General features: G+C 33.5%; 1 protein-coding gene across 3 annotated transcripts in view; it reads left to right on the top strand.

The window, feature by feature from the left end:
• ZFPM2 (zinc finger protein, FOG family member 2) overlaps positions 1-24,618 on the top strand; it is a 448,480-nt gene that overhangs the window by 214,177 nt on the left and 209,685 nt on the right. For all 3 annotated transcript variants that reach the window (XM_019750658.2, XM_019750659.2, XM_074316299.1), the window contains one exon: positions 20,279-20,397. In XM_019750658.2, the coding sequence (XP_019606217.2) occupies positions 20,279-20,397 (119 nt within the window). The remainder of the gene's footprint in view (positions 1-20,278; positions 20,398-24,618) is intronic.

The following is a 24,618-nucleotide window of genomic DNA, read 5'->3' as shown; positions in this document are numbered from 1 at the left end:
TCTTTCCATCTGTCTGTCGGTCTCTATGCTCCTTTATTTCACTTCAAGATGAAAGACTGTTTTTATATGGTAGGATATTTTTATATTAAAAAAATTCAGCAATGCATTTTAACCAGAGACTTTGGGAGGGCTCAAATATGTTCAGAGGGACTTTTTTTGTTTTAGGATATTTAGCATGTGGAGATCATATTTACAGTACCTCAATGCACGCTCTACTACTTGAGCAAGGTTTTGTGAACATGGTTAAATAACTTAATTTCACAGAGCCTCAGTTTTTTTGTCTGCTAATGGGCATAATATGTTTTTTTGATTTTGTAACAGTTAAATGAGATAATGCGAAAAGGCAAGTAGCTTAATACACGGCTGATAGTAGGCACTACAAAATGTTATGGTATATGTTAAATTCATAATAATAATATTTTTGTTTTAGACTCAATAAACTATGTTAAAATTACTAAAAGGTAGTTAAATGAAACATCCTTTCTGTAACAAATGTAAGCTAATGGATTTATTCCTCTCTTTAAAATTTAGTTTGGAGAGTCTGCTTTAAAATACTTGTTTCATTGAAAAAAAAAAAAAAAAAAAGCTATGTAAAATACATTTAATGTTAAAATGAAAAAAGTGGTCACTACATGTCACAGAATTATTTTCAGCAGACTGCATTCTCATCGCTTTCATAGGTCTTTTTTAAAAAACTTCTTAACACCACAAAGAAGAATATGAACATATGGCTGAAAGTAAGAGATTTGCAACAAGTTCCCACATTCAGAAAAACTGCAGCTGAAAGGTGTTTTCCCTTTGCTTCCATTTCACCAAGTTATTTAACTTGGGGGTAAAAAAGTTTATGAATGTGGAATTTGTTTTTTTACAGTATGCGTTTTCATGTCAGTGCCATTACATGACTTTGAAATAGGTTTCCGTAGCTTGCAGTTTTGGTAGTTTTATAATTGCAGACTGACCTGTAAGTTCAAACTTTTCTTCTCTAGAAGTAAAATATGAACTCATGTCTCAAAATTAGGCATCTGGTACTTATTTGTAAAATGGAGGCAGGGAATCTACTGTATTAATTCTACTCTACAGAACCTAGACAAAGCTTTAATACTATTCCTGATATGATACTCTTTTTTGAAGTACATGCTTTATGTTAGGCCTTATCATGCATATTATACTATTTAATTATTGTAAGAATCTCATACGATAGATATTATTTCGCTCATTTTTATAAATGAGGACTTGGAGTTTCAGTTTAACTAACTATCCTATCACATATCTGTGAAGTAGCGAAGCTGGAATTCAAACCTATGTCCGTCTGACTTCAAAACATATTCTCTTTCAGTTCCACCATGCTTTGCCTATACTTTTAAATGAAATATCATGAATATCCTGGATCAAAGAAAAATCTTTATATTGCAGGAAACACTTGACTTATTGAACAGAGTTTCAGATGAACATACCCATTTAAACGCATTTACATCTTGCTTCAAGGCAGAACTTTCCAGGGAAACTGAAAATAAGCAATTAGATTTAATTCACTTGTAGGTGTACACCTAAGGCCATACCTACACCAGCCAAATAAATGGAGATTTTAGTATCTTCCACCAGGGAGCAATAATATCTGTGTTGTCATTTTGCGAAATGTATACTCTTACAATATATTTCCATTTAAAACAGTGTAGCAGACTACATCCATTTCGGCAGTGTATTTCTCACATTTCACTATTTTATTGCAATATTGTAACGACTTTATCTACCTCAATATAGCATCTGAATCTCACAAAAAGGAACAGAGGAGAAAATGGACACCAAATGGCATTTAAATCAGCCTCATTTTTAAGAAATTGCAAACATTTCACAAATGTAGAAAATTATTTTTTCAAAAAATGGTATTTGAAGATAAAAATAAATATTGTTAAGTCTTTCTATGCACTGGGAAATTAGTATTTCAAAATTAGTATTTTGGAAAAATGGTCAAAAACATCCTTTTTCAGACTCAGCAGGAATAAAACCAGGCTCCAAATAAGGAATACTTTATTATTTGTGCACTAAACAATTTTTATATGACAAATAATTATTTCCTGACAGCTGTTGTAATTAATTTTTATTTATCAATAGCGAGTTACAAATATTATAGTTGAACTTCTACAAAGAAGCAATAAATACTGAATAGAGAAATGTCATGTTGTTTGTTTGCAGTTCTTCAACTAATGAGTTGGGTATTTGAATAGTCAGGGTATTTCTCTCCTCATAGTTCTAAAAAACCTAAGGAAATAGAGTTTATATTTGATTCCATTGTTGGCTAATCTATCTATATTGGGATGTGTTGAATTCATTTGGTTGACTTTGTTTTTGGTAATTATAAATTAGTTTAAGGGCTTTCAAGGTTACAAATTTATATTTTTAGCTTAAATTTTATTGAGATCATTATAGATTCACACACAGTTGTAAGAAATAATTCAGAGATATTTCTCATCCACTTTTCCCAGTTTCCTCCAAAGGTAACAAGTTATAAAATTCTAGTATAACGTGACCATCAGGATGTTGACACTGATACCACTTACCTATTTTATTCTGATCTTTCCACTTTCACCTGGATGATGGGGGGGGGGGGTGTCTGTGTGTGTTGAGTCTATGATTTTTTTTTTAGAACTGGAAGTGTTTTCAGGAACTCAGATAGTTCACTTGGCTGTTTCCAGTGTCCAAAAAAATGTTTACTAGCTAGGGATCTATTGAAATGCATAATTAAAGGCAATAGAAGATAACGGTGATATTAATAGACTGCTTATTCAGTTTGATTTGCATTTCCATGATGAGAATTAAGTAAGAACCTCCTGGATTAAAGCCTTCTGAAGAATTTACCTCTGTTTCTTTTCAAGAGAGAGGAAACACAATTTCTCCAGCCTACCTCCCCGCTGGATTATAAGAGTGCATTGTTACACAGGGTAGAATCATAAATTCAGCAATCAAGGGGAACTTTATTGTATGAACCTCTGACTCAGTTCAGATTATATAAACTCATCAATCTCTCTCTTTTATAATTTCCTATTCATATGTTTGGAAGAAATTAAACCTATTAACAGAAGAACAGAAGAAATCTTTGTTTTCAAATTTTTAAGTAAGGTATTCTTTCCTTACTACTCTCAGGTTCATCTTCTGCTGTGTTAATTGAAGTCACTCTGTATGCTTTTGCAAATAGTATATTCACACTCTCTGTCTCTTCTCCCTCCCTCCCTCTCTTCTCTGTGTATTCAAATAATATTTATGAAATCCTTACTTTATTCAAGATATAGTATTAAGTCTGAGAAACAAAGTTGATTATACATATCTTCTTTCCTGAACCGTGTAAGTTGATAATAACCAGACATTATCATTGACATTAGTCAGGCCTACACTTGTACACACTCACATGCTATGCAGTGTTGTAGGTACTTTGATGGATGTTGGTGCAAAGGAAGAAAGGAGAATATGAACACTTCTAACTGGGAGTGGCTGGTTAGCCAAAGGCATTTTGGTACTACATGTCCATTTTGGTCCCCTACAGAACATTGCCATGCAAGTTATAAAACCAGGAACCTTTAGGTTTCTTAAGTAGTAAAGTTCTGAAATAAAATACAGTGTTCTAAAATAAATTTCTTAATTATAGGAGTAGGACAATCTCAGTAGTCTGAACTATTTAGGGGATAGTCAGTCTTTGCATGGATATTAGAATATTTATAAAGGAAATGAAGATCTGTCATTTTCATTTCATGCAGTAGAATGTACTTATGACTAACAATATTCTAAGTGAGGTCAAGAGGGGATCGCCATGATTTGTAATTGGACTCTTCTTTCACCCTGTCCTAATGACGCTGGCCTCTTCTTTCCTTGTAATTGCATTGTGTGTTATGTAAATTAATTTCTCTTAAGTGCTTTAGAATTTATTCTGTTAAGTAGTCTCATTTCAAATCTTGTTTATATTATTCTCCTAGTTCTAGTTCCTGTTTCAAATTTTAGCTCTGGTCGTGCCAGCTTGATTATATTCCGTATAATGAAGCTGAAACTAAAAACGTCCGACTCTAATCCTATGTTCCGGAAAAAAGGAGGTATAACAGATCATATGGTTGTAATTAACGATAAAGGTGGAAGTGTTTGCTTTATTATAGACACAAGTTGGACTTGAAGCATTGATTTAATGTCTTCAGTTTAGCAAAATTACTTAAGAAAAAGGATCCCCCAAATGCACGATGATTATAGGGCTATACGCGAAAGTGATGCTTATTTCATGTTTGTTCAGTGAATGGATGAAAAATGAATTGGTTCGGACTAAATGCCACATGCTTGTCCCACAGCTTGCTTATGATATGATCATCTTTCCTGACCTACATGGGTTTAGTAAAAAGTAATGATAAATGCCATCATTGTGTAGTCACCTTGATTTTTCATACTTTGTTGGCTTGGAGAACTCAGAAGAATAAATTAGTAATGTACTTTAAAAATGCTATCTTTTCCCCGAAGCTATGATTTATTTAAGTTTAACATCCTTGGTTTAGGAGCTCAAATTGTCAGTCAGAATGGACAACGATAATGATGATAATAATATTCATAAATCTGCATTTTCACAGGATTCTGGCTAAGGAATTACTTTTAATTTTGAGAAAGATATAGAAGTGTGAGGAAGTATAATACTATTTTTAAAGAAATATTGGAGGGAATATCTGTTTATACTTGGAATATTGCCATTTTTTCCCATCAAGAAATTAGGATTGTCCCCGACTTTAATATAATTGTTATTATACATTTAATCATTGTTATTCAGTGTAGCAGTGTTTGTTAGGGACTTCTGTTTCTTCCTAGTAGCCATCTCTCATACAGTTTTTATTTAATCTTGATCAACTCTTTTATGTTGCGACTTCTTTAATTGCATCAATTTGAGTCAAAGTGTTACTACTGAGTTAAAAAGAAAAAGGAGGTAATATCTATGTCTACACTAAATAGCTTAGAAAATACAAACACCAATATTCTCAAAAAATTTAAAAAAAAGATTATGATAACTAATAAAGATGCTTTTACTTTCATTTAAGTGGTTTACCATAGGTATTAATTTTTTTTACAATTGTTCCTCCTAAGTTTATTGTGAAAGTGAGAACATTAGATACAGGACTCAATAAATGTCTGGCACATAGTAAACACTCAGTAAATACAATTTATCTTGGTTATATTTTGATTGAGAATATTTGAGAAAGGAAATTTAAGAATATAATGATAGGCAGTAAAGTAAGATAAATATGTTCCATTGTTTTAATGTGGTTCTTCAAGTAGTTCTTTTTTTTTCACTAATGTGTAAGCATATTCCCTATTTTCTCCTCTCTGGAACCCTATAATATCAGTGGAGCAGTTAATCCTGGTTACTGAGAAATGGAGTGAGTGACTTACCTTTGATGTTAACCTTCACAGCTATATACCTCTGCCTGGCTTACCTATGAAGTGAAAAAGAAATACTGGTATGGGGTTACTGTGGGCTGAAGCTTTCTATAACTGCTGTGGGTAGAGCCAGCTCTGGGAGCTGCTCCTGTCACCTTTCAGATTCAGTATGATCTTTTCCACCTCCATTTTTCTTCATCTGGAATGAAAGTGGTTCTGGGTGAAAGCTAGTCTTGGTTTGGATAATTATGAGTATCAAACAAGTCTGCATAGTGAATGCAAGTAGTTTTTATTCATATGCTTCATTTTCCTTCTCAATTTAAAATACTAGATAAAATTATAACATTTATTAAATATTACTATATGCCAGGCATTATATTAATATTGTCTTGTACCCATATGGTCTCATGTTCACAACAAATTTACAATGAACAATTAAGAAATGAAAGTGATGCCCCTGGGAAGTATCAGCAAGCCAATGGATACACAGAGAATACAAGCTGGTGCTCAAGATGGTCAATAAAGTTTTTCTCATATGATCTGAATTATCGAATCCCAAGAGTGTATATACTAATCCCCACTCTTAATGATTTATGATTCCACTGTAAGAATTTGTCAAACCTAATTTGATAATGTCTCACTGGTCATTTCCTTATTATCTGTATGTGTAATTATTTCCCAATACATTCAGAAAGTAGCTTGGTTTCCTTTTTGTGATCAAATTTCTCATATGTATAAGAAAATACAAAACTGGGAGACATTCATGCATTTAGTGGGGGTCAAAATATTATAGATTATTAAAAATTGAAAATAAAGTACTTAAGCCTATCTTCTTAGCAATAGAAAATCATTACTTTGACTCTAGTTAAGACTTGTGCATAATTATTTCCATAGTGCAATCAATATCTATTGTATCTTAACTCTATTCCAAATAACCAGTATTTAGGATGAACAATGTAAATAAACCAGAATGGATCTACAGAATGTTATGTACTATCTATGATTTTAATTAAGTTAGTGAAGCTGGAAATTCAGACATAACTTATTTATTTGGTAGCTTAGTGCAAGTTGTCTTTACATTTATTCCCATCTTTCCTTTAAAAACATGCAAAATAACCTTTTTGAAAGATGTTACCAATGGACATGTTTATACATGTTCGACAGATATACATTATTCCAAACATACTTTCTGGCTTCTAATACTTATAAACAAAAGCTCTAGGTAATTGTAAGCAATATTTCTTCACTTACATAGTAGAATGTGACAAATATCCTTTAAATGGAATGCTTTTTTGATTATGTGTTCTGATACATTGTCATTAAAGATTAATAATGATGCTAAAGACTAGAAATTTATTTGAAAAGAAGAGCACTTGACTAAATACGTAGTTTAGATAATTGTGGTCACTTCTGGGTGCCTGAATATGGTATCAAGAACCACATCATTGATTCTGAATGTACTCATATGTTAGAGAATAAATATCTCCACCTAGTCTGTCGTAGGAACAAGTGATGAAAAGGGTCTCTTCTATCTCTAGGCACTGTCAACTAAGGGGACATGATAGATGCACTTACAGATGAGCTCACATCTCTGGTCTTTAGTGCTTGAGGTGATAGCTTCTAGTATTGTTATCTCAACTTCAGGAGTTTATATGAAATTATCAAAAAAAAGTAATGTTTTTTTTGTTCTTTTTTTTTTAGTATTGAAAATATTTTCTAAGAAAAGGCTAGTATTATTTAAGATGAAGGCAACTTATAAGATCTTTTCCAATAACTTTTAGAAATACTATTTTGCATAAAATTAACATATTTACAATATTGAACAACAGAAATTCTCACCATCAGTTACAATTCCTATGGTTTTGAAACTGTGTTGTTTTTTTTTTCAACAAATTCTAGTCATTTGTTTCTTTTGATTTGGCAGTGATTATATCTGAAAGCCTTACTTTCTAGTTCATTGAACCTCTGACTTACAAAAAATTTTATTTATAACACAACAAATGTGTTTAAAGGTTCACGTTCACATTGTATTGTGTTCATTTTTGAAACAGATTGTTTCTGATTTATTAAAGGAAAGAGATGACTTACACCGTTGTTTGCTAGCTTTCCCACCTTTGAGCTGTCATTCCTGCTTTCTCTGAGTTGCCTTAGGAGACTTTTTCTTGCTGGTCAGATTTGATCTCCTCCCTTTACCAAAAACTTCACATGTTTGGATTATAATTACTTCACCACCATTAGATTAAGTCACATAAGGAAAAGATCTACATTAGATCCATGTGTTTATCTCCAGTATGCAGCATTGTGCCTGGCATTGTGTGTTCAACAAATATTTTTGAATTAGTAAATACTTCTTTAAATAAAGTTTGGTTGAGTGTGGTTTTATGAATAAAATTGTCCTGGAAATAATTCTGCCTGCAGAAGTTTAATACCTGGTGAGCTATCATAGCTCTATTGGGTCATGTCCCAAATGAGCATAAGTAAGACATCCTAGTAGGGCCACTCCACAGAAGTGATGATTTCAGAGGCAGTTGCCTCTGTGTGGAGGAAAGAATTAAACCTTAGATCCGGGCAGCAAGCTCTGAGTTTATGGAAACTACACTCAGGAATAATATCAGCCAGCCTGCCTGCCAGCTTTCTTTCTTCCCTCCCCCCTTCCCTCTCTTGCTTTCTCCTTTCCTCCCACCTTCTCTTCTTTTCTTCCTTTTTCAAGATCTGCCATTTTAGATCCCATATTCATGTTGGAAAGGAAAAGATCCAAGGAAAGTTAGCGAAAAGGAGAGGGGACTGAAGGAAGAGGAATAAAATGCGTATATATTGAACACATACCTACTTAACCTACTGAGAGTGTTAAATGTGTGACAGTGAAATATTTTACAACTTGGAGAATGTGAAGGCACCAGATTTTCCAGTTTGCAATCACCATGTTCAATTTCACATCAGAAAGTTTTCTCTGGAGAAAGTGCTATCAACCAAATGAAAAGATGGAACGTTGTTGCAGTGTTCAAAATGCCTTTTATACTGTGTTTTTAGGAAGAAAAGCTCCTGTCATTTCTTATGTTAGTAATGACATGCTATATTTAATCGAGCTTTGTTTTTTTTTTGTTGTTTTTTTTGGTGTTTTTTTTTTTTTTTTTTACTTTTAGTTGGTTTAATAACTAAATATTTTCTCTGATGAATGATCATTAAGGGTAGGGGGAAACACTGTTTTAGAACCGTGCATCTTTGTTTTGGGGACAGAAATGTAAAAAGTTTATTGTGAACTCTGATAATCAAACAATAATTTTGCCATTCTTCCTCCTATACTGTTTTCCCAGTGTTTTGTTTGTTTAATCTTTTCTACCACTTTGCCTTCTTCAAAACTTGCCCTCTGGCCCTGTCCTTCAGGCATTCACATTCTGCTTTCCAAATTGACTCACAGCTAATCTTATAAATGAATCCACTCTAATGGCTGCTGATATGATACTGGGGCTTGAGGTCAGTCCTTCTACCTAGTTAAGTTGTTAATTTTTATTTTTTTTTAAAGAGGCAGTTTGATAAAGTAAAGTGAGCATGAGAGGGTCAGAAAACCAGGGTCGAAGTCCCATTTTCACTATTAGTTTTATAACTTAAATAAGTAACTTTAATTTTGAGTCCCAGCCCAATAAATATGGAGGTGAAATGGTAAACATTATACCTACTCTGTCCGCTTACCTCTCAGGGAAGTAACTACTAAAGTGTGTGTTATAAAGTGAAAAAGTATTACAAATGTACAAATTGATTTAAATACCTTCTAGAAACAATGATTTAACCCAAAGCAATGAACACACATACACATTTATATTTTCTGCAACCCTATCAGATACAAAGCATTGTGTGCTATCTAGAAAGTTCCATGAAGAGAGCTAATAAATATATATAAATCACTGTTATAAGGAAGAAAATGATGAAAAATATTAGAGTAGATGATGTATTACAGAAATGTACACTTGAAACTAATATAGGTTTACTAACCAGTGTCACCCCAATAAATTTAATAACATTTAAAAAAAAAATCAAACAATATGGGAATTCAAAGGAAGAGACTACCTCTGAACTTGTGGCAAGGAGAGGCTGTAAGAATCAGGGAACTGTTCAAAGGAGGTGACAGATAGACTTCAAAGAATGGTAAGTTTTAAATATAATACTAATGATGAATATTTCTAGTAATCTACCATACAGCTCAGGCTTTCAAAACACCAAAGATTGACTGTATTATTCCTCATGAGTGTAGTTTCCATAAACTCAGAGCTTGCTGCCCAGATCTAAGGTTTGATTCTTTCCTCCACACAGAGGCAACTGCCTCTGAAAACATCACTTCTTGGGGTGGCCCTAATAGGAAGTCTTATTGATGCTCATTTGGGACATGACCCATTAGAGCTACAATAGCGCACCAGGTATTAAACTTCTGCAGGCAGAATTATTTCCAGGACAATTTTATTCATAAAACCACACTCAACTGAAGCAACAGAGTATCCAGCAGACTGCCTTGGCAAAAATTATTCCTGTAAGTTATGTGTAATTAAGAGTATAGGCAACTGTGAAGATACACAAGCATTAATAAAAGACTCCAGAATTACAAGTGAATGACTGTAGCTTGCTTGATCTTTAGGAATTATATTTTTGGAAGTGTTTTCTGAAACTAATAATGTTTTCAGCAATACAAGTTCAAACTTTAGAAATAAAAAACTTTGTGCCAATGTTGTAGCAGACATACGAGTATTCAATCTTTCCATAGACTAAGGCATTTTCAAATCAATAAGTATGTGCATACCATATTTCCCCCAAAATAAGACCTAGCCGGACAATCAGCTCTAATGCATCTTTTGGAGCAAAAATTAACATAAGACTCGGTCTTAGGTTATAGTAAAATAAGACCAGGTCTTCTATTAAATTTTGGTCTAAAAGATGCATTAGAGCTGATTGTCTGGCTAAGTCTCACTTTCGGGGAAACATAGTATATTGTATTTATTGGAGAGGCCATAAATAAGATAATTAAGTGGGTAATTAATTAAGTAATGCTTCAGTGTTTAGTACTGCAGAGTATTCTTCTAAATTTTGGGACCCACATCAATGTTTCATAAATGTTTCAATATTATATATGGTGCACTGGCAATAATATTTTAGGTACGAGCTCACGTATCCTATGATCTCTTCATTGGTGACATATTACATTTTTTTGTCTCTTTATGGTTCTATTTTCCACTCTATGTTTTTTAATTCTTACAAGTAATGCTTGTACTTTTTGTTCTCTGGATAAAAACTTTTTAAGTCCATAATAGCATACCAGTTTCAGACCAGTTTTCTGCACATTTCTATTACTGACTGAGATTACTTTACAGTGTACTGTTACTTCCTAGTTTAGATTGAAAGCTTTCAAAGTAATGCTGTAGTTTTTCTCATGTTATTTATTCATCTGTCAAATCATTCTGGCATCCTGTAGTTCTCACATATTGTGACCCAAAAAGTCATCTCCTCACCCCCAAATAGAGCTTCATCTAGGCCCTTCCTTCTAGGCAAAACTCATTGTAATCACAATAGATGTTTAATAATATTTATCTGTTAAAGCTTGTCAGTATATTTTCTTTCATCTTCATCTATACTATCTTACAATGTAAAAATGACTATATCTGGGTTTATTATAGGTGTCCAGCTAAAGAGACACCTCATAAGCCAGTAAACAAGTATAGCTGGTCTTTGAATATCAGCAATAACCACTGAAAAGTTTCATTGTGCATTATCTTCTTCTAAGTTAATAAATGTAACCTATAAGAAAGCGTGCAATTTTAGCAGACAAAAGTAAATGTTGCCTAAAATTTAGAACCATAAATACCAATGAGATCGATCCACTGATGTGTATTAAATGTCCTTTAAAAGCTGTCCCTTGCTTCTTATTCGTTGGACAGGATCTAGGGTTGATTTTTATCCAGAGTTTCTCCTTTGGAGTTTCTCCTTCTGGAGAAAACAAGGCTCCCCTGACCTGTACTCTGCAGGCCCTGCCCTTTCTGTGGCCCTCCTGCTGGTAGACTGACTTTTGGCTGTTGCTCTTCCACTGCTGTTTCCTGTGTCTGCCAGCCCAGACCTCTCAAGTCTGTGACGATTCCTCCCTAACCATACCCTCCCTCCAAGACTCAAGATTTAAATCAAGAAGTGGTATTGGGTCAGCCTGTGACAAGGATTGTTGTCTGGAAGGTCAGGGGGGAGGTTTCTGGCAACAAAGAAGCATACTGTGCCAGGTTTCTTGAGCAAAAGAGTGGTGACTCCCCTCTCCTTCAGCAGCTGAAAAGTGTTCAAAAAAGGCAGCTCCTCCTTTACTAACTTTTCCAAACATTTGCAAAGCTAGTCACACTCCAGGTGAATATTTTCAGATACCTGGGATGAGCTGGGTTTTTTTGTTCATATAAATAGACCATAGAGCAAAAGGACAAAATGTGGTAATCTCTTTTTCCTAATCTTGAACATGGTCTCTGTATATAAAACTTATTTTGTAGGTAAATATGCAGGTTATGGCTTTCTCACTATTTCAAATCATGGTGTTGTTTTTAAAAACCTTAAATTTTCTACCTTATGCCCAATGCTATCACTACCCACAACCATATTTTATCTCTTCTCTTTCTATGTCTTGAGATGATAATTTGTAGGTGTCAATGGGCATTCGGATAGAAAGAATATCCAGACATATAATAGCCACAGAATTAATCCTTAAGGCCAGCCAGAATAATAAAGTAAAATGTTCCTGAGTTTGTAATACATGCCAGTATTTGGCAGCATATGCATGTTGATTGGTTTCTTAAACAGTACTGTACACATTGAGTTCTATGACTTTTTAGAAATTGTGGCCAAAGGGTGCATTTTGCAGTCTTGAGAAATGCAGTGATTTAACTTGCTCGAGGTTTCAGACAATTTCAGTGTCTTGTTTTAGAGTTTTTAGGCACCGAATGCATCGTGTTGAAAGGGAATGTTTCTATTTTGCCACCACCATTATGTTATCTTTACCAGTGCAATTACAAACTAATTCGGGGCTCTTTGTGTTAGACTAATAGCTTCTAATTCACTGCTGTTACCCACTACCTCTTCATGCACTTTTAATGCCATCTGCAGTGCCCTCAGCACTTACCTTGGGTGAGCATTTTTCTCTAAGTAGAGACTCATCTTTGGCAAATCATTAATGGAACATCAAAAAGATCCCATCTGTTAGAGTTACGTATGGCTAAGATCAGAATTATCAAATATCTCATTTTTTTCTTTATTATTTTTTTCTTTTTTCCCCCCTTTCTTATCCATACAATAAATGTAGTTGTCAGCAGGATAAGTTCATGCGCCGGATAAGGTCACAATTTCATTTAGTGACAACTTCCAACAGTACAAACTTACAAGGTTCGATTTATTAAAGAGTCAGGACGGATAAGATCACTGCATGGCCAGCCTGATTTATCAGGGTTTTGACTGGAGTACTTGAATAGGGAATGTCATATTTCAAGTTTATGTTCAAAACTGTAGTTTAGTGTGTGTTATGACTGCATGACTCAAAAATTGAGAAAGAAAATTAGAAAAGGTATCCCTTTGAGGCGATTTGTAGCCACTAACCAAGAACTGTCATTTCCTGTGCCACTCCGTGTTTTGAGATGGAGCAACATAGCAAAATATAAATGGCATGATTTGTCTTAAAATGCAGATGAAACATGCTGTTATTCATGCCCGAGGAAACACACAGAGTTGCAAGACTGCAACTTGGCTGCTGAGTTCATCAGCAGTAAAATGATCATCTAACCCTCTTCTGTCTCTGGCAGGCAGCTGTCAAATGGTTAAACCATAAAATAGCAAGAGCTCTGCCACACTTCAGCCACCTTGGCTGACTTTGAACATGTTTTGAGATTTTTTTAGAATCTTTGAGCGCTTTTTGAACTCAGCATGACTCTGGGGCTGTCCATGTTTGATACCATGATATATAATGTTTTCCAACCATGAAGAAAATGTAAATATGGCTTCTGATGCTATAGCCTTCTGCTATAGTGAGGCCTGATAAACATTATGAAGTAATTCATGTGGTCTGCTTTAAAATTTGGCTGTATGTATGTGTGTGTATATACACACACACACACACACACACACACACACACACACACACACATATCGCGTTTCCCCGAAAATAAGACCTAGCCAGACCATCAGCTGCGTTTTCTGGAGCAAAAATTAGTACAAGACCCGGTATTATATTATATTATATTATATTATATTATATTATATTATATTATATTATATTATATTATATCGAGTCTTACAGTAAAATAAAACCTGATCTTTAATTATTTTTTGCTCCAAAAGATGCACTAGAGCTGATGATCTGGCTAGGTCTTATTTTTGGGGAAGCACACACACATTATATGTATGTGTGTGTATATATATACATATATATATATATATATATGTATATATATACATATATATATATATATATATGAGAGAGAGAGAGAGAGTTTAAACCAATCCAAAGTTTATTTTCAGCATATAAAACATGAGCTTCTGTCATCTCATTTACTTGCAAACATGTCGTATGAAATCTGAGCCTGGACTTAAGGGGTGTTCTGTAAATACCATATACATTTATGTCATCAAGTTAATGCTGAACTCAGTTGAAGCATGATGTCTGATAACTATGCTAAAAGGCCCACATTTTTCTGTTCCCATTTGGTGTGCTACAATTTTCATATACTCAGCTTTCTAAAGAGGCATTGAAAGGACCTTATCAAAAAGAAACAAAATGATGGCTTGATAGCACCTTTAATGAAAAAAGATTTGAGTGTATCTCTCATAATTTTAAGTGTTTCTTTCCACCAGTAAATTTCTTTTATTTAGGCAAAAAAGTGGGGTGATATCTTAAAAGCTGCAGTATGTTTGGTAGCAATTTCTGAGTTAGAGCTTTTTTTTTTAAGTGAAGCTATCGTAAGTCTTTGAGTAATCACAGACTTTTAAAAGTATGCATTATCAAGAAGATAAGAGAAACAGCCCTCAGCACTAACAATATTATCTTTTACCAAAATTGATTAGTCCATCCTATGTGGCTCAAATATTTTGTGTGAACTTACCCAGCATGTTAAAAAATAAGGCTTCTTTTTGAAGAATAGCTTCAAAAATATGAACTGGGCAGAGAAGAAAAATCTTTATTTTTCATCCTGCTCCATATTTCACAGATGAGGTAATGTATGTGAATGTAGTAAAATGTTGAACAAATGAAATGTATGATTGTTTTAATACGAAAAGAAGACACATGTTAAAACACCGTTTTTGGCCTTCAAAATCAACTTTATACTAAAATTGAGTTTATGATCTTATAAAAATCTTATCCAATCAACTACATTCAATTTGTATTTTGCAAATACCACATGTCACAATCCATGTTAATTACCAGAGAATAAACAGAAATAAAAAAAATATATATGCCTCTAGTTCAAGTTGTTTATACTCTTATTGGGGTGAAAGGAGTTATCAATGGGAAACCACTAGGGAATAATTAAATGCAAAACTTTGTGGTATTGGACTATAATACCATGGGAATATTAGGGAAGGAGAACTCACTGTGTTCTGGAGTTCATGAGAAGTTTCATGAAAGAGATTAGCTTTGGAATTGATCTTGCAACAGTCATAGGGTTTATCCAAGCAACCAGGAAGATGGTGTGTTTGCCAGGTAGCAGGGACAATTCTCAGAAAGGTGAGGAAGTTAAACTGGAGACGAGAAGGAAGGTACAGTGAAGAATTTCCTGACTAGAGGAAAGAAGAATATATTTTGGAGAGCAGAACAGAAAGTTAGGCTGACACTGTGGAGCAACACTGTGATAATATTAAGATTCAGACATAGATGTTCAAGTTGGGATGGTCAAAAGGGAGCTAGTAAAGAAAATTGCCCGAATGACTGATATGGTGAAAAGGTAGATTTAATAAGCTTATCCTGGCCAGGATATGGAGCCCGAATTGGAGATGTAGAGTGAATTGAGGCTTGGTCATCTACCTCTGGGTTGATAAATACCTGGGAAACCCTGATAAGAAAGGTGGACTAACGAGCTATTTGAATAGAAAAGAATCAAGGTATGGGGAATATTTTGGATAGAGGTGCTAAAGAGGGAATGTGACCAGAGACCCTGGTGAATGGTTAGATGTGATGATAGAAATATGTGGACATGCTCTTAGAATGCTTCAATTTCTTCTGCGTCAAAGAGTAAATGTTTATTAGGTACTTTGCATATGTTATCTGAATTAATGCTCACAGCAACCATATGGAGAAGATACTGTAATTCCTGTTTTGGGTGCAGAAAGAGAAGTTCAAAGGGTTAAGGAACTTGCTGAGGATGACCTGGCTTGCTCTGCTTCTTTAATTCAGTTTTGAACACATTCCAGTCTGGAAAACTCCTTTCACTCCAGACACCTATGAGTTCCACCTCATCAAAAAGAATTTTTCCAGTCCCTTTCTTACTTTCATAAATTTTTAGATTACTTGATTGATCCCTCCTCCTTTAAATTCTGAATCAATCCACGAGCTGCTGTGGTACGATACGCAGTTGCTTTTCTGTTCTCTTGCACTTGTAAATTTTCTGTGCCTGCTCCTCCATCATTCTGCCTTTTGAAGATCCTTGGAACTATGTCCTAGATCTTCTAATTTTATCATGAGACACTCTCTCCTAGATCAACAATTTTATCACGTTTATTACCATATACAAGCTCATTTTAATGCATAAATACCAATATTTATCACTCTTGCCACAACCTTTCTTCTTTCTGAGCCCCAGGCTTGTTGCACATGCTTATCGAAAAATCACCTCTCGTCTTCCTTACAGCCGTATCAACTTCAGTATTTCCAAATTATAACTCCTCATCTTACACCTAAATCTCATTTTTTTCCTGTGTTCCTTATCTCAATAAGTACGTGAACTTCGGCCCATTGGCCCAAACCAGATACTTGAACATCATTGTATTTTTCCCTTCCTTGACTCCTAAAATCTGAATAATCACTAAATTCTATAGCTTCTATTTCCCAAGCCTTATGTATTACATTTCCTGAAATGTATTCCAGGCCTAGGTTTGTTTGTTTGTTTTGTTTTGTTTTTTTAATTTGTGATTGGATATAACCCACTGTCTGGCATTTAGGAGACACTCAATAAGTATTAGTAGAATACATGAATGAATAAACTAATGAACAGAGGCAAAAAGAATGAACAAACAAATCGAGTGAGAACTGGAGCTTTGCTTTCAGATTTCGAAATCTTTGAGTTTTTCAAGTCAAACATCCATTTTATGATAACGTGGTTTTAGGACTTAGGTCTTTGACTGTCAATCCAGTACTCTTTTTATTTCTCATAATATGTCGTATCTGGGGCAAGAAAATCATGGTGTCATGGACACTTTACCAAATGGCAAGTGAATACAATCTCCTCTTTAACAATGATGAACCAAAGACTCAGAAAACATATAACATATTCAAAGCCATTCAGCTGATTATTGGATAGAGTTGGGGCTACACATTAATCTTCTTACCTTTAATGCAGTAATGTTTCCTCTATTTTATGACACTTATTAATCTTGGAAAAAATTAAAAATATTATACTCTAAAGCAATATGGAAGTTAAATTAAATATAACTTCCATTTATACAATGTCTTATTTTTCTTGCTATCATTAACCTTTTCTGAGATTTGCCCCTGAAGCTGTTCATCCCTGTGCAATCTTTTTTTATCAATGCATTGGCATCAGAGGCCTGCACAGAAACATCTTCAAAGTGAGAGCACAGTTAACAATCTACTACGATGTCAAAAAGGAATCAGTGGGAAATATACCTCAATGTATGCAGATTCACATGTGATAATGCAGTTATTTAAATCTTTAGAATATTTTCTTCTATTAGAAAAGAAACTGTTTAATTTCTGTCTGATAGGAGTTCTTAGTATTTTCAACCATACTTACTTACATTTTAAACAACTTCTTTACAATTTACTATTTAAAGGTAAAATATCTAAATGCATTATTTTCAATTTGTTTGCAGTTGTGTAGCACCGTTGTAGGTAAGTGAATATTTTTATTTAACTATTTCAGCAACAGAAAGGATTTCCCAAACCATGAAATAAGTTCCTGATGAACAAGAAAGGAGACTTGGTTTTGCCTGTTTTTCTAATAAAGTTGAAAAGATTGACTTGGTAGCTTGAACAGTTACTGGACTTTCTGTTATGGCCCTCTCGGAGCTCATAAAAGTATTTGTGGTTTGCTTAAAACTTTAATGCATAGTTAACGACACCTCAAAAACTTTGGAGATATTTGGGTATCACTTTATGATCTGCCCTAAGTTTGTAGTTCTTAATCCATTAAAAGACAGACCTGCTTGTAAATCCATAGGTATAGATAAGAACTCACTGACTGAGCCTGAACCCCTTTCAAATGCAGAATGTCAGTGGCAGAAAGACAGGATGTACGACTTCAAAAATTTTTTTAAAAGGGGTTTCAAAGATTCTCATGATTTCTCTGGTCACATTTAAATGTGACATGACTGTTTTTTTAGCATGTAAAAACAAGCAGATTATTTGGGTGTCATCTGTATGTAGAAAAGACCATTCTTAACTAGTGTTTAGCTATGGGACTGAAGTATATTTTACCTTTAAATAGTAAATTGTAAAGAAATTGTTTAAAATGTAAGTATGGTTGAAAATACTAAGAAATCCTATCAGACAGAAATTAAACAGTTTCTTTTCTAATAGAAGAAAATATTCTAAAAATTTAAATAACTGCATTATCACATGTGAATCTGCATACATTGAGGTATATTTCCCACTGATTCCTTTTTGACATCGTAGTAGATTGTTAACTGTGCTCTCACTTTGAAGATGTTTCTGTGCAGGCCTCTGATTCCAATGCATTGATAAAAAATATTGCACAGGGATGAAGAACAGTTTCAGGGGCAAATCTCAGAAAAGGTTTGTTATCCCACTTACAAAACCAAATTTTTATTGTTTATTTCCTGGACACTGAATAAGTTTCAAGACTTGATACTTAATATGTTATTTAATATAAGTACACTGTTTCTAAAACTATATTTCAGAAGCTCAGTCCTATCGAGTCTGTCTGGGTCTGTTTTCCTCATTGCCAATCGTGTTGAGCTACTGATACATCACAATGAAAAAAAAAATTGGGAGATGTGTGTCTTACTTTAATGAGTTCTTCCATTTTTAGTGTATTTGACAAGTGGGAGAGGAAGGGAGTGTCAGGAGAGAGAATGGAGGTGAAACTTCTTGAACTTAAATATTTTACTGTGAATATGAACGTCTTCATTGTTCAGATACAGTTATATTCATATTTTATGGGCACAATTTAACCATTACACTATATTTTAGCTGATTGTGATTTAAATACTGTAATTTTGGCTTCTGGGATAAGCCATCATAAAAACATGAAATGTAATGTCTGATATTTTAACTATTAAAAGGAGGTGACAGAAACGTAGAGGTATAAAGAAGAGATAATAATTGAACTCAGGTTGATGGTGTTGCTTTTAAAAAAAATCAAGGTTAGATCTTCATGTTTAAAGATAGTTGTTGACTTGAAAATAAACTAAGGCCAGATTAATGCAAAATTTTCATAATATGTTACTTATTGTGACTTATATATCTTTTGGAAAATTTAATTACTGAATATATTCTATTCAGTTCAGAATTTTCCTCAGCTTTCTATTCTCTATGGATTTCCACTTATACTTCTTCCTATTCTATTGAGCAAGCTGAGAAGAAAAACTGTTAAAATGGATAAATTACATTATTAAGATTATTTTAAAATACAAAATTTTGGTGTCATAATATGGTATGGTAATAGTGCAAGACCTAAATATCATAGATTTAATCATTTAAAGAGAGAGGCTCCAAGTACCAATTGAGATATTTTTCTGTTTATCTTAAACAATATTTAGGCTGATGGCCATTCTTTGAAATTTTGAAGCCCTAATTTTTAAAATTAATTAATTAATTTCTTAAGTGAGCATTTGATGAATTCCATTTCCTTCTTTATGCCAGTGTGTATACTGTCTTTACTTCCTATTTCCCCAAAATAATTTGGAGGAAATGGGAGGAAGAAGACCATCCTAAACTGGCTGTTTCTTAAGTGTTTTTGTCCAAACTCTTTAGCTAACATATAATCTTACCTAAAGTACCAAATATAAAAAAGTAATGACTTTGGTGAAACATTTCTAATTTGGGAAGACATGAATCTTTACTTTTTGTATCTGTAGATGTTTTATGCATTTGAAACTAGTAAAATTTTAGAAAATTATCAAGTATTTTCAAAACTCACCAGATGTTTGTTGTTGACCAAGAGTCTTGAGTAACTATTAGGTTGGTGCAAAAGTAATTGTGGTTTAAAAGGTTAAAATAATTGCAAAAACCGCAATTACTTTTGCACCAACCTAATAAAGTTATTGCCTGAGGTATATTATATATAGTAGTTTTTTATTTACATTGGTGGTCAAATATAAGAATTTCAACTCTTAAGTCATTTTTGTAATGTTTCTTGTCCATCTGTTTGGCACTGGATCATTGCTTTTTGAGGAAGTGTTATTATACCTGGTGCTTAAGGACTTACTAAACAGAATTGACTTCAGTAGATGGTGTATGTGAAACGGTACAAGAAATGAATTGGATTAAATTTGAATACGATTATAAGGACAAGTTTTATATTCCTGTCAGGATAACAAGATCAGTTGTTTTTCAGACAAGATAATGAATTCTCTTATATGAATCCTGAGAATATTGTGCGTATAAAGCAAACACACAAAAAGAGGTGGCTATTGTTAAAGCACAAGTGAAAATACTCTAAACACCTCTTGTTTTTATTGTCTGCAGGCGAGCTGGAGGTTTTTCAGAAAGATGGGGAACGAAAAATTCAGAGTCGGCAGCAACTTCCTGTGGGAACAACCTGGGGGCCATTCGCTGGGAAGATGGACCTAAATAATAATTCATTGGTATGTGGATGTTCCAAGATGGTTGACTCAGTATTTTGTCATAGCTCAGAAATTAGCTCTGCTTGCTTCCCAGTGAAATCACTAAAAATAACCATTTGTTTTTTCCTTTTTCATGGACACAAAACTTGGATATTTTCCAAGTGGCTTGTCTGTGACTGTAACATACACAGAATATAGAAGGAAACAGGTTAATCATACTAAGTGGTTGTTTAGTAAGGTAATTTGCAAGGTTGTTGCTTTATCTGCTTAGCCAGACTAATACTGTTCACATTTAAAAATATACACAAATGCTTTTATTTTTAAGATGACATAAATTAATTGTCATACATTACATATGAGCAAGAAATAAACAACTTTGTTATTCTTGGTAATACTATTGGTACCTTTAAGAGCAAGGATGAATGATTAGCATTGTTTTTTGTTGTTAACTTTTTCAAAAAGTTCTGCGATCAGAAAGTCTACCTCTAGGTCTAAAGATTATATAGACAACTGATTAATTGGATGTTTTAAAAAGTAATGGAAAGATGAAGTGTTTGGTTACATTGAAACTTCATTTTTGAATTAGATATATTAGTTTCCTATTGCTTCTATAGCAAGTTACCACAAACTTTGTGGCTTAAAAAAACACAAATGTATCACCTTACAGTTCTAAAGATTCGAAGTCTAGAATGAATCTCGCTGGGCCAAAATCAGGGTGTCTGGAGGGTTGAGTTCCTTTATGAAGTCTTTAGGGCAGAATCTATTTTCTTAGCGTTGCTAGCTTCTCAAGACTGCCCACAGCCCTTGGCTTATTGTCCCTTTCCATCTTCAAAGCCAGCAATGGCTGATTGAGTCTTTCTCATGTCCACATTCTGACTCTGACTCTTCTCTCTCCCTCTTCCATGTGGAAGAACCCTTGTGATTACCTTGGGCCCACCTGGGTAATCTAGGATAACCTGTTTTAAAGTCAGCTGATTAGCAACTTGAATTCTACCTGCTTCTTTAATTCTACCCTTTGCCGTGTAATGTAACATTGTTAGGTTCTGGCAATTAGGATATTACGAGCTCTCCTATTATAAGTGATAATACTACACATGATAAAACTTGGGGAGAAAAAATGTTTTATATTCTTTAGGAGATGCAGAAATTATATATATATAAAATGTTAAGTCCTTCTCTCTAAATTCCATTTATGTAGGAAGAGTCTCATGGCTGGTAAATGACTCTGTCTACACTGTGGGGACATAAAAACTCCCAGAGGGGTTTTGACAAATGTACTGAACTCTGCAACTTTGAATTTCTTCTTCAGTTTATTATATGAAAGATTTTCTTGTTCAAGTTATTACATGAAAGAAACTGATATTTGTGGATCTCTGCTTATTCCATGCTGTGAGGATGAGATGGATGTTATTGGTTCAACTAAAAGTAGTGTTGGGAATAAATAGGAAATATTTGTGTCGCCAAACTTCTAAATAGCATGTGAGAGTCTAAGGATGTACTTTTTACTTTCTAAAATCATAAAAGGATGAAGTATGAGATTTTACATGTATTTAAGAAACAAATAAGTTGATAGGCCAGGCTACATATTTAATAATCTGGGCAGTTTAGTGTTTTGGTGGTCCAGTGCACCTACTTCAAAAGGTTTTCAGATGTGGCCCACCACTCACCAGAGGCCTTGGTTAGTTGAGATATACTAATAGACTCTTCTGTTGATTCCTTTGAGAGAGCAGTATTAACTATACTGATTTCTTAAGCAAAGGCAAGAAGAATAAGATTGTCTAAACATCAAAGGTTGAGTTAAATGCTATTCTAAATCCATTTTATATGGAGGTTTCTATTGGTTCTCTAGCACTGCTTAAAAATGTTTAAGGCAGTAAGATATTTATTTTATTGATCACTACGTATAAGATGCCAACAAAACCTTTAGTCATTTCTAATATTTCTTCAAAAGTGTACTGCCAATAAAGTGGCACCTATTGTTGGTATGAGATGAACGTTTTCCCCTTTACTATATGAAAATAATATCTATATGAAAATGCAATTTTTGATTAATCTTTATGTCATTATCTGTATATATGTAGAGTGGTACTTTTATACATTTTTATCATATTCCAAGTTGTGATGTGTGGAAAATCTATCTGTGAAAGTTGAATTTGTCAGTGAAATAATTTCCTGTGTTTTTCACGGATGACATTTTTTTTTTCATACTGTTGTACGGCTCTCAAGCTGTTCTATGCTATATTTTATACTTTTTAAATGTTCGATTTATAGATCTGAAGTTTTCAGAACTTTTGATATTCTTTGAAGTGTATGAATACTCGTTAGGCTATCAAAAACCAGCAGTACATAATAGTTCTTCATAGAAAACAATCTTAATACCCTAGGTTTTTTTTTGGGGGGGTGGGGGGTTAAATATTTAATTCATGTTATTTTCTTAAACTGTAGTATTTTTCTCCATTTAAAAACTTAATTACTTAGCTAAAATATGCTTTAAAATGTTATTCTTTTGCAATAACTTTCTCTTGTAGAATTTGCTTATGATTTTATGTCATTAAATACTACTACTACTGCTATTCCTGCTGTAGAACAATTGGTTAGTGTATACGGCATACTTATTTTCTAGACACTGTATAGACAATTGGAAATAGATTAGCTCATTTAATCCTCAAAACCTGTGAATTTGGTGGTATTTTAAATCGTATTTTAAAGATAAGAAAATAAAAGCTCAGGCCTTTTGATTCCAGAATCGGCAATTTTAAAGACCATGTCATACTGCTTCCTCAATAGCATTTGTAACTATCTGTATATCTGTAACTATATCATCTGTAATGATATGAGCATGATAAAATTTTCAGGGATTTTACTACAGGAATTCTAAAGTTATAAAAAAAATCTCTGGGAGAAAATCTGCAATGATTAGGGTTTTCTTTTTTTTGTTTTTTCTTAATACTTTGGGCAAAATATTTGTTGTGGTACTTCTTAGTCATTTTGACCAGTTATGAGTCAATTCAAAGACTTCTGCAATTTTATTACTCCTTATAATGTGGACAGTACTTTAATATGGATTTTATATCATAAAGATGAATTATCCTTATTATAAAACATCTACCCTACTAACCCTCCCTTACCCAACCTTGAATCAGATTTGGATTTAGAATACTCTTTTAAATTGCTTATTCGCCAAACAATGTAATATTACTCTGCTCAGACTCATGGTGTTGGCTCAAGAGACTCAGCACACTAATTAATCCAACACAGTAATTAATTGAATCACCATGCCAGATGTCAAATCCTTTTTATATCTTTCAAGTTCCCATCTTGAAATGCATTAGCAATATGCCACCTTCTGCAGGAAGCCTTTGCAGACCAGGCATTTGGATGAGTGTAGAACACTTGAAGAAATATAGGCTGTATAGAAACACCAAACAAATTGATTTGACTAAAAAGTTATTCTTGGAATCATACTATACATTAAACATAGAAAAAAATCTTTACTCACATTTCATTATCTTGTTAATACTTCATGCTTTAATGGTTTAATAATAGCAGCAGCAGCATATAGTTAATACTTTCATTAGGCCAGATATGGGTCAAAGTGCTCTACATGTTTTATATCTCATTTAATTCTTACACAAGCGTAGGAGAGGATAATAGTTATCCTCTTTGACACAGAGAAGGAAACTGCTACTTTGGGAAGTTAAATAACTAGCTCAAGGTCAACTCAGTCTGACTCAAGAACCCATGTGGCATTCAAATACTGTCTTAGACATTTTATCTGTAATATAGGGATAATAGTACTACCTATCTTATAGAGCTTTTGTAAAGACTAAATGAGGTAGCATATGTGAGTTATCAATAAATATTAACTGTTACTGCTCAGTCACCCATAAAAATGGACCCATTAATCTATCCAGTTTAAAATTGAAAAGACACTCTAAATTAAACAAGTAAAACAGTAGACCTTTGATGTTTGAGGATTTTACATGCCTAAATCCAACTGTTTTCCAAGGACTCTGTATTAGTCAGGATTCTCCAGAAAAACAGAACAAATAGGAAAATGGAATACATGTGTGTGTATTTGTGTGTGTGTGTGTGTGTGTGTGTGTATAATATATAGATACAGAGGTAGAGCTAGATATGTATATACACACATACATATACAGAGGGTGCCGAAAAAATGTACACACATTTTAAGAAAGGTAAAAATTATATTAGAATTGCAATATTCTATACTGATAACTA

This window comes from Rhinolophus sinicus, linkage group LG12, assembly GCF_036562045.2.
Source record: "Rhinolophus sinicus isolate RSC01 linkage group LG12, ASM3656204v1, whole genome shotgun sequence".
In the NCBI taxonomy this organism is placed as follows: domain Eukaryota; kingdom Metazoa; phylum Chordata; class Mammalia; order Chiroptera; family Rhinolophidae; genus Rhinolophus; species Rhinolophus sinicus.
This window is presented reverse-complemented; position numbering and strand designations above follow the sequence as displayed.